Here is an 18331-nt window from a genome sequence, read left to right as displayed (position 1 = left end):
GAGCTATGGGAATATCCATGGCATTGTAGACATATCAACAGGTGAGAGAATCAAAATGGGATTTCCCTTCCAGGTTGCCGACATATGTCTGCACTAGGCTTGTCTCTGTAATTTAGTAGAGATGAATCATCTGTTTGAGTTCATTTCTCCAAAACCTCATATGAAAAGCCACAGGTACCTGAGAATCTTGATGGCCCAAAGTAGCTAGTTCCCAGTGGGAACATCTTGATGGGAGAAACTTCTACCTCCTCCCCACTGCACCTATACCCTTTCATATCAGTCTATGAAAATCTCTCAGAGGTAAGATTACTATGGACCAATCCTGTCAATAGGATACAGTTTCGGAATTCCAGCTGCAGCAACATCTGTATCGCTTGCAAGAGACTCCTATGAACTCCAAAATTAGTAACAGCTGAATAGGCTGTGGGTCCCCTGTTTAAATTCTTTCCTTTAGTCTAAATTGAAACAATCCTCCTTGTTTGTGATGGGATCTTTAATAGCAAATGAAGCCCACCCTCAAAATGAGGATACTTTTGTTATCCTGACAATTACAGAACATCAAAAAGCTGATGAGGTGTAAGGCGGTAGGGGACATGAATTTGTAGAGCAATCTGGAAACACCTAATTTCGAAGACATCTGGATGAGGACCAAGGGTTTCAAGCAACTAGTGCCGTTAGGCGCTGAACCCGAGACACAAGGTGAGTGATATAAATATTATTATTATTATTTATTACCTCACCCACCTTTTCCCTCTAATATCCTGGGACCAACACAGTGACAACGGGAGAAAACTTGTTCACCTTAGCCTCTAAGGATAGACCAAGAAGCAATGGGCTTAAACTGCAGCAAGGGAGATTTAGGTTGGACATTAGGAAAAAGTTCCTAACTGTCAGGGTGGTTAAACACTGGAATAATTGCCAGGGAGGTTGTGGAATCTCCATCTCTGGAGATATTTAAGAGTAGCTTAGATAAATGTCTATCCGGGATGGTCTAGACAGTATTTGGTCCTGCCATGAGGGCAAGGGACTGGACTCAATGACCTCTTGAGATCCCTTCCAGTCCTAGGATCTATGAATCTATGTTCTTACTGCATTGTAAGCTGGCTCTGTGGGACCCAGGCTTGCGGAATCCATATTACCAATCCAGTTTTGGAGTACACATACCACATTGCAGACCTGGGTCTCATAGCTGTGCTTTACACGGACCTTCTGACTTGGGTCCATGGCTTGAGTTCTGTCCACACTGCAAAATAACAGAGCTTGGACTCAAGTCACAGTGGAAAGTTGGGCTCTGACCTATTTCCCTAGCAGGGTCCTAGGACCTGAATCCAGTGTGTTTGCTGACCCGAGTCAGACTGCTGTGTGTGGACAGAGAAGGGATGTGCGGGCTCAAACCTCAGTCAGAGCCCAGGTTGAGTGTGCAATGCAGGAGTACCAAGGAAGATAGGCAGACAGACGAATGTGGTGGGGAGAGACATCTGTACACAGCTTTCTCCCTAGTGCCCCCTGCAGCCAGCTCAGCCCTGTGGGATAGAAACAGAATCTCTCTGCACCCCCTAGGGTTCAAGCTAGCTGATGTCAAAGCTGCCCTAAAGTGTCTGCGTAGCACAAGCTGTGTCACCCTTCCACAAGACTTCCCCCTGGCCCAGCACAAGGCAAAGCAGGGCAGAGGCTGTGAGGAGCAGATCCCAAGCCATGCTTGGCTTCACTGGGTTACAGGCAGATGCTGGGCCAGGGGACTGAGCATTGCTCTGTGCAGAGAGACAACAGCTTCCCGGTTTAAAGAGTGTTTGAGAGGTGACAGATTCAGTTCTGGCCTGGGGATCTCCCCAAGCTGGACTTTCCCAGAGGGCACTCATGCAGGGAAAGTGACCCCGCTTGTTTGAATCAACAGGAGAATAAACAGAATGGGGAAAAATGAAGTACCCCAAGCAAAAAAGCACTGGACACCTGTTCAATCCCAACCTACAGCCCCCTGCTATTCCAGCCCTGGGCTTCCTCTCTGCTGATGCACCGCAATCTTGACCACATCTTCCCCTGTATTCCAGCCCTTAGCTCTCCCTCAACCAGATCTGCTGATGCCCTAGATGCTGGAACTAGGGATGCTGCTGCACCCCCTGGCTTGAAGTGGTTTCCATCATATACAGGGTTTCCAGTTTGGTTCAACAGCTCTCAGCACCCCTACCCCCATATAAATTGTTCCAGCAGCCCTGGCTGATGCCCCTGAATGCTGACATGCCACTTCTCTGTTATTCCAGTGCTGGACTTCCCCCAACACATCTAGCACCAATGATGCCCCTCAGCCTTGACATACAGCCCCCTGTTATTCCTACCCTCAGTTCTACTTGCCCACATAGCTCTGCCAGTGCCCCTCAATGCTGATCCACAGCCCCCTGTTATCCCAGCCTTAGGCTCTCCCCCTACACACAGCTCAGCATGTTCCTCGAACCCAGCCCACAAAGCCTGCCCTTCCTCTTCACCCGGCTGCTACACCAGAAGTCTATGGTGAATTTTTAGGAGTAATATGACCTAAGTACTTAATTTGTCTGTGGCCTTAGGCAAGTAGAAATAACAAGAACCCCAATTGCCAAGTGACTTTGATGAAGTGACTCAGGGACCTTAGGGCAATTCCAAACCCAGCATCTGGAAATATGCTCAGAGTTGGCAATAATAATTATAAGCCAAGCCAACCACACGCTCTCAGAGGCAGGCACTTCCCTGGCGTGGATCTCACAAGCTAAGCAGGTTCTGGCATGTTCAGAATTTAGCAAGAAGGCATCAGAAAGCCCGCAGAGGCTTCAGAGAGTGGGGTAGGGCACTTCTGTCACAGTCAGTGCTACCTTAGTGCCTATGCTGTGCTGAAGGGAGCAGAATGGGGTCCCAGTGGCTGGGCCTGTGCTGCAGAGAGTGGGATAGGGGGCTCAGTAGGAGGTTCTCTCTCCTCAGTCAGTGCTGATCCCAATGCCCCAGCAGGGTGCTGTGCTGCAGCAAGTACTGAGTAGCCTGTCAGAAATAACCAACTCACTGGTCTCACATTGTCATGAAAGATCCCTCAGCACTTTCTCCTTCAGTTATTCCATTCTGTCCTCTCCCCTAAAATCCACCCATGGTTGCATTGGGACACAGGTTCCCTATTCACTTCGTGTCATTATCTACCTGTCCAACCACAGGGAGGCTGCCTCCTACTGCAGGCATATGAACTCTGAACATTGCTGCTATGCAGTTATCTGCTGCCCCACCCCAGAGATGACTGCATTTCAATGATCACAGCTCATCTGCCCCTGAAAAACACAGGCTGTTTACTGAACTGCGTCTCCGTTTCCCAAGCCCTTATTTCCTGCCCGTGTGTTATGTGTCCCTGCCTGCAACTGATCCACAGAAGAGCCAAGTCCGTTCCTGGGCTGTTCATTGTTAATGTTTAGAGCTGTAACTCAGGATAGCTACTGAGGGGCATATGGTAAGAAGATAAGAGTCTGCGTAAACAGGAAATAAAGATGGTCTTGCATTCATACCAACGATGGCGTCCTGGGTCTCTGTAATCTCTACAGTTACACACATCAGCTACACCACTTGACTCTTCACTTCTCCAAGCTCAGTAACTCATGTTTTTCCGCTCCCAGGACCTCAGTTCAATACTGGTGTCAGTCAAAATGACAGTCATCACATCAGTACTTGTGTTTAGAGGCGTTGTAGACCATGATATATTCTCTAGTAGGAGAGTTGAGTGGGGAGGGATAACTCAGTGGTTTAAGCACTGGCCTGCTAAACACAGGGCTGTGATTTCAATCTTTAAGGGGGTCGCTTAGGGAGCTAGGGCAAAAATCTGTCTGGGAATTGGTCCTGCTCTGAGCAGGGGGTTGGACTAGATGACCGCCTGAGGTCCCTTCCAACCCTGATATTCTATGAGCATTACAACTGGCAAATAGTCAGACCAGGTAGAGAACCCTGCTGGTTAAATCAGGCTGGTAGATCTATAGGAGGACTTAAAAAAAAAACAAAAAACCAGCTCTAAAGGTGTAGGATCAGGCACTCAGTGGGATAAACTGGCGGAGCTTCACTTAAATCCTTGGAATGTTGTCTGTTTACACCAGCTGAGCATCTAAGGGTAAAGTATATATCATACCTGCCAGCATGCCCACTGCTGATCCAACTGCAGCATATAAACAGATGAGTGGTGATGCTACAAACACAGCAAGCAGAAAAATGCCACCAGTCCAGGGATTGTCACAACCAAACAGCTGACTGATTCCCACCGGAATGGATTTTAGCAACTGCAAAATCAATTACAAAAAAAAAAGCATGACATGCCAGAGTTAATGACAGGGGATGTAGCATATTTTATTAGAGCTAGTTGGAAATCTTCCGAGAGTTAATTTTCTGTTGGAAAATGCTGTTCTGCCAAAATGAAAATTTCTCCTGGGAATGTGTCAATTTCAATGAAATTTCATTTTGGAAAACATTGGGAATGGGTGGGGGGAACAAGTATTCTGATAAGACTGAAACTTTCCCTTTATTAGAATGGAATGTTTTAATTTTTGTTTTGAAATGACTTTTTGTTTTAAATTTTATTTGATGTAACATTATAAATGCATTTTTTTAAATGCCCTTTCATAGGGAATTTCAATGTTTTCTGGTTTTGTTTCAATTGTGGGAGCGATTCAGTTCTGTGGCCCCATAATAAAGAGTTTGCCACACTGACCATGCTATACACCTTATCTGTAGATAAATATTAGACATCAGTTTGCTTTGCCATCAGTTTGGCACCTTTCCTGGCACCGGCCAAACCTATTCCAGTTCCCTTTCATGTAGTTCTGTGCTCCATGTTTTGGGATTATGCAGACTTTAATACCCTTCTTTCCCAGACCCTATTTGCAATGGAGTGGAATGATTCTACTTTTAGTGGACCTTACCAGTGACACTTCAATTTCAGACCAAGTGATGTTGGGCACTGATGTTACAGGCTGAATGAGCGTCGTAGGGAAGAAGAGGTTGTAGTGTCCAGTGGCAGCCAAGTAAAGAGACACAGCAATATTGAAAGGCAAGGTGAGAACAGGAAGGTCACATTTACTAAATACTGAGTCTAAAGCACTGGAAAGAACGGGGCTGAAAAGAGAACAACAAGATCTTTCAGACAGCAGTGATAAATCCTACATACCAGTAAGGGCGGTGGTAAACATCTTCACCTGAAACTGGCTGAGCCCAAAAGGAGAACAACCTCTTTGTAGATTTATCTGTCCATCTCTTGTGATGGCATCTGTTACATATGGGTTGTTTTCTGTGTCCTCTTTTTACCTTTAGGGTTTATAATGACTAGAGTGAACAGAAACAGCCTTCCTTGTCCTTAGAAGTGACTGGTATTGCAGCCTCTAGCAGTAAGCAAAGCAGCAGAAAGTATGGTACTTTGGCATAGATCCTTAAACATATTTAGGCATCTAACTCCGGTGGGATGCATGTGCCTAAATACCTTCGAGAATCTGGCCCTTATCTCCAAATTAACTAGCTACAATGTCCATTCATTTTCTAAAGCATACTGGGATGATCTTGCTTCTGCTGAAGTCAATGGGAGTTTTGTCATTGACTTGATCGGGAATAGCATTCAACCTACAAATGTAAGCTTGTGCAAACAAAGAGAGATGGATCCGAGCTGTAAAGTTCAGATCCTGAACTTGCCCCTACTTCTGGGTCAATCAGATGCAGGGTTTGGGTGCGGCTAATGGCTGGATCCTTGCTCAGTTATATTTCATTAATATAAGAGCAAGAAGTCAAATGGTAATAATTTCAATGTCACCTAGCCCACTATTCACTGTTGAACAATCCTCTCAAGAAATGAAGGGGATGATCGTATTGTGGAGATCCGCAAACTCTACTGGAATTGGCATCTATGCACCACTCAGTTGAGAAATCCAGTGCAGCACCTAAGCTCTACTAAGGGCAGTCTTGAACCCAATATCTAGTGGAACCCCACAGAGGACACGTGATCATATATTGAACATCTTCACAAGTTACTGTGAATGGCGTAATATTTTGACATCTTCAGTGGGTAGAGCTTAGATTGTGGGTGGACCTAAGAAGAGTCTTATTGCCTCTCACGTTGACCTCCGAAGAAAGTGAACTGAAAAAGAGCGCAAACATGGCTGAAGTTTCAAAAAGTGAATAATCATTAGCAGAAATTTTTGGCTTTATTTGCCCAGGTGTAAATACAGTTTTGTTTCAAGTCGTATTAGTTAAAAATGTAAGTAAGCTACAGTAGATAACATATGGGTCATTAAAAGTAAAAAAGTCAAATTAAGAATAGAAAATATTTAGGATTGCACATTAAAAACAAAACAAAGAGCAACTTACCATGCCATGGATGTAACAACTACAGGCAGCAGAAGCCACCAATAGTAGTCTCCTTTGTTAGAAAACACAGCTATGAATAATCCCAATAAGGTCCCATTATAGCCATGGAGTCCTGTTTCTATGGCTGATCTGTGGGAGACAGATGAGTCTTTACGTTCACTTGAAAACGTATTAGAAAATCCTAATTACACTGTCCAGATAATAACATCCCTTCAAGCCCCTGTGAAAGAGTATGTGAGCTGTAAGGTAATTTATGGAAGTTCTATGTCTGAATAAGTGGAAAACAATGATCAATGTGGTGATTCTGACAAGTAAACAGCTGGGGCTTGTAGCAAAACCTTGATCTGCCCAAGGTTAGCTTGTAATTGTCCATGTTTGGAGGCCTTTCTAACCGGTAATATCTACAGCAACAAAACCCAAGACATACCCAAGTATTTCCATAAAAATAAATTAAAAAATGCCAGTAGAAACCAATGGTAACTGGGTTTCCTAATGCAGTAGGAATTATAGTCCAGCTGGAATGTTCCAAGCTGAGACAATAAAAAGTAAACCAACAGCATAAACAGAGAAGAATAAATCAGATTTCTAAAGTTATTTCAGAATCAGTGGTGTGAAACACCACCACAAATAACCATTTTTTTTTAAAAAAAAAGTGTTCTTTTTTACCTGATATCTCTGCAGAGTTCAAATTGGAAATCAAAGAGTAGAAATATTTGGCTCTGTGATTTGCATTTTAGTCCACATCTATTCTTTATTCTGGTTCTTTGAGCTAAAGCTCTGCTGCTTGCTTAGCACTGTCAAAGAGTGTTAGTGCCAAAGTAATCATAGTTCAAATGTGAATTTGGTCAGCACCAAGAACAATCCCCAGAGATAAACATACCTGTCCTGACTCAGAAGAAGTGCCCCTAAAGTTGAGACAGATGTTCCTAAACAGCCCGTGAGTGCCCACCAGGGATTCTGGACCAGGAATCCAGCAATCATGAGAAACCCACTGAGAGGGTTATTGACACACATCACCTGGGATGTTCCTCGCAAAATCCAGTCAATAAACTGAAACACTAGAGGTTTATCTGAAAGAGGAAAGATCATCAGAATGAAGAGGCAGAGGGATATTCTTATTTTATTTGTATCACAGTAGCATAGATTCAGAGACTTTAAGGCCAGAAGTGACCATTAGAGCAGTGGTTCTCAACCAGGGGTAAGTGTACCCCTCGGGGTGTGTGTATCCCTGGGGGTACACAGAGGTCTTCCAGGGAGTACATCAACTCATCTAGATATTTGCGTAGTTTTACAACAAGCTAGCAAAATCAATACAAACTAAAATTTCATATAGACAATGGCTTGTTTATACTGCTCTATATGCTCTATGCTGAGATGAAAGTACATTATTTATATTCCAATTGATTAATCTTCATAATTACATGGTAAAAATGAGAAAGGAAGCCATTTTTCAGTAACAGTGTGCTGGGACACTTCTATGTCTAATTTTGTAAGCAAGTCGTTTTTAAGTGAGGTGAAACTTGGGGGTACGCAAGACAAATCAGGTTTCTGAAAGGGTACAGTAGTCTGGAAAAGTTGAGAACCATGCATTAGAACATCTAGTCTGACATCCTTTCACAGGCCTTCAGATTTCATCCTGTTACTCCCCCGTACTGAGTTCAACAATGGGTTTCACTAAAGCAGGGGTCGACAATCTTTCAGAAGTGGTGTGCCGAGTCTTCATTTATTCACTCTAATTTAAGGTTTCGTGTGCCAGTAATACATTTTAACATTTTTAGAAGGTCTCTTTCTATAAGTCTATAATATAGAAATAAACTATTGTTGTATGTAAAGTAAATAAGGTTTTAAAAATGTTTAAGACGCTTCATTTAAAATTAAATTAAAATGCAGAGCCCCCTGGACTGGTGGCCAGGACCTGGGCAATGAGAGTGCCATAGGTTGCCTACCCCTGCACTAAAGCATCTTCCAGAAAGGCATCCAATCTTGGCTTAAAGACATCAAGAGATGGAGAGGCCGTCATTTCCCTTGGCAAGTTGTTCCAATGGCTAATCATCCTCACTGTTAAAAATCTGTGTCTCATTTCTAATTTGAATTTGTCTGGCTTCTGCTTCCAGCTTTTGGTTCTTGTTTTGCCCTTCTCTGTCAGCTGAAAGAGTCCTTAAGAGCACAGTATTTTCTCCCTGTGAAGGATGCTGTCAGCAAGTCGCCTCTTATTCTTTTTTGATAAGCTGAACAGATGGCTCACTTCAAGTCCCTCACTGAAAGGCATTTTCTCTGGCCCTCTTAGCATCTAGGCATCGAGTGAGGATTGGGGCCGTGCTATTCTAGGTGCTGTACACACATCTATGGGTTAAGTCTCCAGGGACAACAAAGCTAATGAAAAGACGATCCCTGCCCCCAAACACCTTACAAGCAATGTAAATGACGCAAACAATCATGGGATTCTGCTTTTCTCAAAATGTCCTAAGCAATTATTGCAGAACTGGGACAATGTATCAGCCAGACTGGAAAAGTCATCTCAGATTTATCACATTCTAGGACAACTGTTAGATCTGGCATGGGAAAAGCTAACTGCTCCAGTGTGCAGTTGGTAGAGTTCTCTATTATAAAGCACACCGGGATATACTTGTATAAACTGGCTTATTTTATGATGTCCACAAAGTTGCATAGCAGATGGTGGTGAGAGTCTTACTCATTCATTTACACAGTGGAGTTTAGGTAAAGTCAAAACAAGTCTCTAGGAAAATATAATGAAAAAAGCAGAACTCTTTTGCAATGAACGGAGGACGGAAATGTATCAGGTCTGGTCTACACTACAGAGTTAGGTCGACCTAAGGCAGCATACATTGACCTAACTCTGCAGGCATCTACACTAAAACATAGCTGATATTGATGTGACTTGCTCACTACATTGACTTAATAACTCTACCTCCATGAGAGGCACAGCATTTAAATCGATGTAGTTAGGTTGATGCAGTGTCAGTGTAGACACTGCGTTGCTTACAATCGACTATTGCTGCCTTTCAGAAACCATCTCACAATGCCTCACACTGGCACTTAAATCAGTGCAAGTGCTCCTGATGAGGATGTGCACTGCCAACACAAGGTGCACAGCGTGAACACGTACAACCAATTCATTTACTGCAGTGGCTGTACATTGACGTAACTTAGGTCAACTGAATGTAAGACACAATGAGCCAACCCAGGCATATGTGCAGTGACTGTCACAGATGCTCAGAAGCTATGTAAGAATCATGGAGGGTCTACCTGTCTGGGATATGATATGGGAGGCTACCATGCTCAATTACCATGAGTGTCTGTGTGTGTGTGTGCGTGTGCGCAAATCAGTTACCTGCCCGCACAAATGGGCAAGCCTGTGTTTTAAGGGGAGCATCACAGACTAGGCATGCAGTTGCATGGGTGCTCTTGTGCACTCAAACTGCGTGCTTGATTGTTGGCAATTTGGGCCACTTAGGACCCGATAATACCACCATTATTCAGGCTGAGGAGTATGGAATTATGCAAGTCAAACTGCAGATGCTAACAGGACTACTCAACTTGAGCAAGAGCAGCAGGAAAGGACCTTAGTGTGGGTGTAGCACTAGGTTGTGTCTCTGGCTAATGTGACTCTGCAGGGCTATAGGAAGGGGTAAAGATTGTCCTCTCCCATGCCTTTCACAGCCCACAAGGACTGCCCAAAGTGCATGACATTTATGCTCCAAATGCTTCTCCTTGGGAGTACCTGGGCAGGGAGGGGCAGGGAGTAGGTGCAGCCATGACTCTGTCCCCTAGATTCACTGGCCGGTGGAGGTGGCTACCACTGAAGGCAGAAAAGGGTGTCGCAAGTCTCAATCCTAGGACTCTGTAAGATGAAAAGACTGCTGGTCCTCCCCCTAGAGACCTGCACCAACATATCTCCCCTTATTAAGAGCATGCTACATGTATGATCAAGCCAATAAGAAGATACCAATTACCACTCCACAGCTCTGGAACAACAATGGTTATGTTTGCCCATACATATATGTTCGCTGTAATATACACCTTCATAGATATTATGTGGATGGTATTGATATACTGTTTATTACATACATGAGTATTGCAAGGTTACATTAATTAAATGCATTATGCTCTTCCCACAATCTCTGTTCATCCGTGTCAAACATCCCACAGAACTTTGCAAAGCTGAAGTCAGCACTGGCATTAGAAAATAGGAAACTTGTCAAAGTAAAGATTCATGAATCCTTTGTACCAACTACAGTTAGGGAGCCCTGTTATGGTTCATCAGTGAAATGTAGCATTCAAATGTGGGTTAAACTTATAGTTCAGTGATGTGTAAAGAGGTTGGTAACTTGTAAAGCCATACTAGAAATACTACTAGCAGAAATGCATATCTTTGAAGCACACTTTCTGCATAAGATGAACACACTGCGAGAACTTGCTACCTGGCAGGAGGTATGTATATCTCCTTTTCATATTGTACTGCTTTATCTTTAGACAATACATTTGGCACTTATTTGGTCTCTTCAGCATTTTTAAGAATGAACTACAAGTATAGTCAGACAACTGGTCAATACTTGTGACTGGTGATTGCTTTACTTCTAGACCCACCTTCAGACATGTTCGTTCCTCCCATGATATAGGAGACAGCTCTGCTGATGCTTTTCACACCTGTTGTCCCTCTATTCTGATTTTTAATGCTTTTCTCTTCAGTAATTTTGGTTTCGGGAGCCATGTTGCCCTTCAGATCCTTCTTCATGAAAGGAGAGAATGTTATTACAGTTCTCAAATGGCAAGCTGTTTTGTTTTCAAAGCCACCGATAAGTTTTTTTAAAATTTATTTTAAAACATTATTATGGCAGGAGTCATCAAGGGGTGCTGACATATACTGTCATGCAAGTTCTTTTTCTTAGCGTATGAGCAAGTTTTGGTTCATGGGAAGAAAAGCTGTGTTAGTTTCAGGTTATGCCAGGTTAGGTTTATAGGCATCTTCAGGAGAGGGGGAGCTGTGTGAACAGCGAGAGAGTTTGCTCTCTGTGACTGGAGTCAATCCCTGATGCAGAGTTGCTTGCTGGAGACCAGACATTGGTGCTGGGCTGAGATTCCTGGAGGAAGGGATTGACCTACATGCTGTTTGACCATCTCATTTCAGGAGTGGTATGTATATTACACTTTGGCTACAAGAGAGGGATAGCTCAGTGATTTGAGCATTGGCCTACTAAACCCAAAGTTGTGAGTTTAACACTTGAGGGGGACACTTATGGATCTAGGGCAAAATCAGTACTTGGTCCTGCTAGTGAAGGCAGTGGGCTGGACTTGATGACCTTTCAGGGTCCCTTACAGCTCTATGATATAGATGTATCTCTCTTACATTCTACACTGTGAGGTAGGAGTATGAGTCCTACCTTGAGCACGTAAATAGTAGTATAGCTGCGGTAGCACGGGAAGCATACCTGTGTAGTTCAGGTGGGTTTGTACATGGCTAAGCTATTATTTATACTTGAGCTAGCACAAGTATGTTTTTGGGAGTTGGGCATCACACACCTAGCTCATAGTGCAGATGTAGCCTTAGACTCTACTCAGATCCCATGCCACTGATTTCTGCTCCACTGGGAAGCTGACCTGCAAGTCCCTGGACATCTACTACTGCTTGGGAGAGGGATGACACTAATGTTCAAATGGGATACCAAATGGGAAAAGGCACCAATACATTGTAAAACTTTGAAATGACTGAGTAGCAAAGCTCGGTGTAACGCAGGGCTTTGTGAAATTGCAAAGTGTGGTTTTAAGAAAAAATGTTTGCAGTTTCTTTTTAGATTTCATGCTCACAAAGTATATTTTTAACCAACCCCCCACAAATAATTCTGCACTAATTTTACTTGGATTTAATAAGCAGAAAAGTGGTAGCTCCAGTACTTACAGCTGATTCATTCTCCTGTTGATGGTGTGGAGGGAAAAACTGATCCTCATTTTGTCTATCCAGATGTTCAACTTTTCCCAAAACTGTAGGTACAGAAGAAATAGATTTGCTCGCTGCACCTCAAATTCTTCCCTCTCATGGTGGACGTGCATAGACTGCACACCTCCCAAGTCACTCAGGATGGCTATGCATTGTTACTTGTTAAACCGCTGGTATATCATAATAGCATTTCAATTATAATTTTCCTTCAGGATTGTTGTTGTAAAATATTTCTCTTTCCAGGGAGGATAGCCCTGATCTTGAACTTTTAAACCATCTTTGTACCTAAATAGCAGAGAGTATCTCTAGGATCATTTACACCTTTAGAGCTGGTCAACATTCTTTCAGAAAGCTTTCAGTTTGGTTGAAACTTTCTAGTTTCTCAGTGAAAACAAAATCAGAGCCAAAAAGTGAAAAAAAGCTTTGTTCTGGTTTCAGGAAAAAGTTTTGGTTTTTTAAACTGAAAATATTTAGCAAAACCCATTTCTTTTTCCAGTTTTTGAACACAGAAAACATCAGGGGTGTTGGTTTAAAGGTTGCATCAAAAGATTGATTTTTTTTGGTGGAAAATTAAAAAAGAAGTTACTTTAAAAACATTTCCCATGAAAATAATTAGCAATTTTTGACCAGCTCTATGTATCTGATCTCTAATTTAAGGGTTCCCTGGCTACCTCTTTCTGGACTTATAAAATGAGCTGATATCAGTAGCCATTCTGGCTGTGCAAAGAATGTATGTTCAGCCTCTATAGTTGATATGGCTGATTTATTAACAGATGTCACCACAGCTAAGGGTTCTGTAAACATTAAATTGAAATCTTTTCTGCCCGTGTCTGGGGGACTATGCAGATGAAGATTAAAGATCTAGTGGTATATTCTGAAACAGTAGGTGATAATCCTGGTATCCTGGCTAACTTTCTCATGATATTTTCTGACATCCAAGTCTGGGTGTGGTAGCTAGGCACCTAAGAGCTCCCATGTTTATACGTTAACTGGACTTGGAGGCTGGAATTGGGGCTAAGGGGTTTCTTAAAGATATTCTCTCCTCAATGCCCCATCTTAGGCCATATATTAAAATGGCAGCCTATATTTTTATGTTTGCATTTTCCATCTGCAACTCAATTTGCAGCTGCAACTGAACTGTGGTCACAAATCTGAATACTTGTGCCTCTGCCTAGGGGAATGAATCAGGTGCTCATTGTAAAGAGACTGTTGTCCCTTTGCTAACACTGAGTGGGGGTGTTTGGTTGACTAGCTCCCAGTATCAAAAGAAAGAGGAAGGGTCAATGGGAAATCAGGACCCTGAAACTGACAGTCCCCGGGAACAATGGGGACAGGCCAGTGCTCCAGGTCAGCCTGATTGACAGGGCGGGCAGGCAAATCAGAGAGTCAGGATGCCAGGGGGAGTCCTGTCCTCCGTGTGAGCTGGAGTTGCCTGGGTCAGACAGAGTGGGGCAGAGCTAAGGAGAGAGCAGGGGCCCAAGCTGAGCTGGGAGACAGAGCTGTGCCAGCCAGAGAGGCCAGAAAAGCAGCCCAGGAAGCAGGTCAGAGTTGGGAGAAGAGTCACAGAAGCAGCTCCCAGAGCAAACCTGTGCTGGGAGCAGAGCTGCAGCAACCAGAGCCGGTGGGCCAGAGAAGCAGTGCAGGGAGCTGGAGGCAGAGCAACAGCAGCAGTGCTGAAGCAGAGTCATGGAACTGGAGCGGGAGGGTGATGGAGCTGGGGCTGGAGCAGTCCGGAGCTGGGTGCGGTGAGCAGCTGCGGAGAGTGAGGGGAACCGTGGGCAGTGGGCCCAGTGCATGGAGATGCCCCTAGCCAAGGGGCCCTGCAGCCAGACATGGAGGGGGATCATAACCCTGACAGGGCGGGGACCATGCTGGGAAGAAGGGTCCTGCCACCTAGAGCCTGAGGGCTTGTGGCCACCAACATAGCAAGTGTTTGACCCACAGCATCCCTGCAGCATAGCCAGGGCCTGGAACTTGTGAGGAACAGACTATGAACTTCCCTTACATCCCAAAGATGCTGGTTGGGATGTCCCCGTGCCACAGAGCAGGGTGACGAGTTTCCTTTAACCTTTCCCATTTTTTTATTTTTATTAAATTGATTGCTGTTTGATAAATTGTATTTGCTTTGAACTGAATGTAATTATCAGTAGGTCAGGGAAGCATCCAGTGCAGAGAGAGCACCAGAGTGGGGCATCTTAGCCCATGCCCTAAGTGACCACAACAAAGTTGAGCCCCCCAGGAATCCTGGGTCCAGCCTTGCTGGGATTACAAGGACTCTGTCACACAGGAGAGTGAAAGGGGAGCCCCCAGGGTCAGGCAGGCCTCTGGATAAAGGGAGTAGGAGCAAGGACTCAGATCCTTTCGCTAGCCCACTTCAGTGGGGTACTGTATAAGCCACGAAAGTTCCCCACAATAACAGGACCATTCCCCCGCTTACATCCTAGTTGCAGTTCATCTCAGCTGCACAAAATGAGTCTGCTAAGTTCATAAGCACAAATTTTGCCCACCAAAGAGGGAGGCCAGCCCTCATCCCTATGAAAAGCTACCCCATTACCTCTGTAAGTGAAGAAAGTGGATCTCAGTGCTATCATGGGAGTAGGAGCCCCATAAAAGTACTTGAGCTATGGGAATATCCATGGCATTGTAGACATATCAACAGGTGAGAGAATCAAAATGGGATTTCCCTTCCAGGTTGCCGACATATGTCTGCACTAGGCTTGTCTCTGTAATTTAGTAGAGATGAATCATCTGTTTGAGTTCATTTCTCCAAAACCTCATATGAAAAGCCACAGGTACCTGAGAATCTTGATGGCCCAAAGTAGCTAGTTCCCAGTGGGAACATCTTGATGGGAGAAACTTCTACCTCCTCCCCACTGCACCTATACCCTTTCATATCAGTCTATGAAAATCTCTCAGAGGTAAGATTACTATGGACCAATCCTGTCAATAGGATACAGTTTCGGAATTCCAGCTGCAGCAACATCTGTATCGCTTGCAAGAGACTCCTATGAACTCCAAAATTAGTAACAGCTGAATAGGCTGTGGGTCCCCTGTTTAAATTCTTTCCTTTAGTCTAAATTGAAACAATCCTCCTTGTTTGTGATGGGATCTTTAATAGCAAATGAAGCCCACCCTCAAAATGAGGATACTTTTGTTATCCTGACAATTACAGAACATCAAAAAGCTGATGAGGTGTAAGGCGGTAGGGGACATGAATTTGTAGAGCAATCTGGAAACACCTAATTTCGAAGACATCTGGATGAGGACCAAGGGTTTCAAGCAACTAGTGCCGTTAGGCGCTGAACCCGAGACACAAGGTGAGTGATATAAATATTATTATTATTATTTATTACCTCACCCACCTTTTCCCTCTAATATCCTGGGACCAACACAGTGACAACACAACTTGATATGCTTAGAAAGTGCTGAGCACCTGGCTCGTGAAAGTGTCTTCCACCAAGCACTCAATAATTCACCCAAATTTGTTATTCATCCTCCTGGTTACTATGGCTTCCTTCACTGTTCAGACAGCCCAAGCTCCCAGTTCCATTGAGAAGTGTTGTTTTAACAGAATTTATGGGGAAAAGGTCTAGGAAAACACAACTCCTTTTATGAACTCCCCTCAAAAATATAAACATATCTGGGTTAAGCTTGCAAAATCTCAAGCTCTGTAATAGGGCTGCCCAGGATCATGTTAGAGAAGAAAGACAGGAAGAGCTGGAACAGAACCTTTACTTCTCCTTCGCACAGGCCAGCATGTAGACTGCTGTTCGAATTGAAACAAATTCCTCTGCTTTGGCTGGATATCTCCTTGGCACTCATCTGCTTCCAGTACAATTGAATGTTCCTCCATCACACGATCTGATGGGCAAGAAAAGAAGGCAACATGAGAAGGCAAATGCCTGCTGGGACTGTTTAATGCTGAGGGAAAGGCACAGAGGGAAAACTTAGCTACATACAGAAAGTTGCATTTTAAAAAAGGGGAACAGAAGGTACACATATAGGGAAATCCTTAAAGTGTGATACAGTGAGACGAAGCATGCAAGAATAACTAACAAACAATCAGGCAGAAGAGAGGTGTGGTCTTCTGGTTGGAGTGGAGTTTCAGTTCCATCTCCTGCACTCAGTCCCTCGTTGGCCTTGTGGGGAAGTCTCCCTGACTCAGTTCTCATCTTCTGCAGAATGGGCGTCTGAGTCCCTCTCTCCTAGAGGCATGATGTGGATTGACTAGTTAATGCTTGTCAAGTGTTTTGAGGATGGGAAGGGCCAGGTGCAATTCCAATCAAGTTCAGTTCAATGATGCTTTGTTGGGATGACAAGCTGTGCAAGCGTGTCCAAAGTGCAAGGGAAAAGAGAGGTCCCTCAGGTGTCTCAGGGGCAGGTGTAGACCCGCCCAGTGGAGGGTTATGCTCCATAGGCATGTACACATACTCCAGGGGCTGGCTGTTATGGGTCCCCTGTGGCTGAACCAAGGGGTATATTTTCAAGAGTACAAGACTTTCAGTGGAAGTCTGGTGCCTAAGTACCACTTAAGCCTTTGGAAACCTACCTTTGATTTTCAAAGCATCTCTGTGTGTAGCACTAAACTGAGATGATCCCTTCCCTGTGCTCCTGGGTGGAAGAACACAATTCCATTGTAATGCATCCCTCTGCCAACGTGACTGAGACTGGCTTTTCCCTCAGTCTTCAAGAGGATTCACCCCCCTTTCACCTATAGTTCGGCCTTTAGTCCAACCCAGTTTGTCAGACTGTTGCCTTGCATCCCTGCTCCCAACAGCTTCTTCATCATTTCCCCCATCATCCTATGAAACCACAGCCAGTTGCCTCAGTAGCATGCAAACTTCCAGCTTTTGGTATTTTTCATAGATGGTGCAGTATCACTGTTCCCTATTGTAGTTGTCCCTCTGTGCTGGCATCCCTGGATGGCCTGGGGCTATATCAGTTCACGTCTGAAGGAAGCACAAGCTTGTCCTGTTTTAGCAACTCCTGGGGCACAAATCACATTCTCTTTAGCTTCTGAAACCTGGAACTTCCTCCTTGTAGCTGTTTTCCATGTCCGCTCTCCATCGCCTTTCAAACCTCAGCTGAAGACCGATTTCTTTCCTCCATTGCCTGGAGCTCTTAACTTCTTTCTTGGTTTGCTGGTGCTTTATTTTAAATGTTCACAGCTGCATTTTTCACCTTGGGCAAAGCACCTTGGGATACAAGGTTGTGCAGGACACAGGTGCATTACATTGGTGGTGGGCGATCGCGGGAGACCTGGGGAAGCAATGGTACCATGTATTTATATATGAAGATGTTAATGACAGCGAATCAGCACATCATTCTAGAGATGTCCTCTTTGTAGTAGATCATACACTTACCTCTCATCGTTGCTGAACAAGCTCTACTAAAACAGGTGTTAGCTAAATTCTCCTACTCCTCTAATCAGGTAATTTCTCTCAGTGATTCTGGTGCTCTCCTTTTTCTTTAAGGCAATTATCTGGGATTCTCCTCTCAAGAAGCTTATTTGCTTTCCTCGGACCTCTTTTCTCCTCACTAGGCTCTCTCTTTATTCTCTCTTCTTTTCACCTTTTAATGAGTGATTCTTGCACTGCTCTGGGTAGGAAGCTTTGTACGTGACAAACGATAACATTCTGTTTCTCTCTTCATTCGAGTAACCTTTTAGTGTCATTGACATACCGAGTATTCTGTGTGTGTGTGTGTGTGTGTATCTGAGTTCTAAATTGCGATCCCACTGCATAGCTGGAGGCAAGGGAATTTGTCAAAATAGGCTGCATCCAAAATCACTGGCCATATCCAGCCTCAGTGAAATTCCATTGACTTTAAGGGGTCTGGCATCCTTTCACCACAGGACTGAAATTTCCAGTTCTCAGGTGGCTTTGCTGATAGTAGCTATCATGCTATATTCTACACAGATGCAACTTCCCTGGCAGGCCAGTCTTCTTACAGAACCAGCTAGTCTGCCATTGGACTGTGATCCAGAACATTTCAGGGCACAGGAGTCTTGGAAAGAATCACAAATGGGGCCAC

At 44.2% G+C, this 18331-nt stretch overlaps 1 protein-coding gene across 1 annotated transcript in view; it reads right to left on the bottom strand.

Moving 5' to 3' along the window:
- The window catches only part of SLC14A2 (solute carrier family 14 member 2), a 50608-nt gene that overhangs the window by 7392 nt on the left and 24885 nt on the right, over positions 1–18331 (bottom strand). Inside the window, exons 10-16 of the mRNA XM_032768966.2 lie at positions 16028–16159; positions 12260–12342; positions 10939–11092; positions 7223–7412; positions 6343–6471; positions 4911–5103; positions 4124–4271 (exon numbers count right to left, since the gene is read on the bottom strand). Coding sequence (XP_032624857.2) covers positions 4124–4271; positions 4911–5103; positions 6343–6471; positions 7223–7412; positions 10939–11092; positions 12260–12342; positions 16028–16159 — 1029 coding nt within the window. The remainder of the gene's footprint in view (positions 1–4123; positions 4272–4910; positions 5104–6342; positions 6472–7222; positions 7413–10938; positions 11093–12259; positions 12343–16027; positions 16160–18331) is intronic.

The sequence above is a fragment of the Chelonoidis abingdonii genome, chromosome 6 (assembly GCF_003597395.2).
Source record: "Chelonoidis abingdonii isolate Lonesome George chromosome 6, CheloAbing_2.0, whole genome shotgun sequence".
NCBI classification, from domain to species: domain Eukaryota; kingdom Metazoa; phylum Chordata; order Testudines; family Testudinidae; genus Chelonoidis; species Chelonoidis abingdonii.
This window is presented reverse-complemented; position numbering and strand designations above follow the sequence as displayed.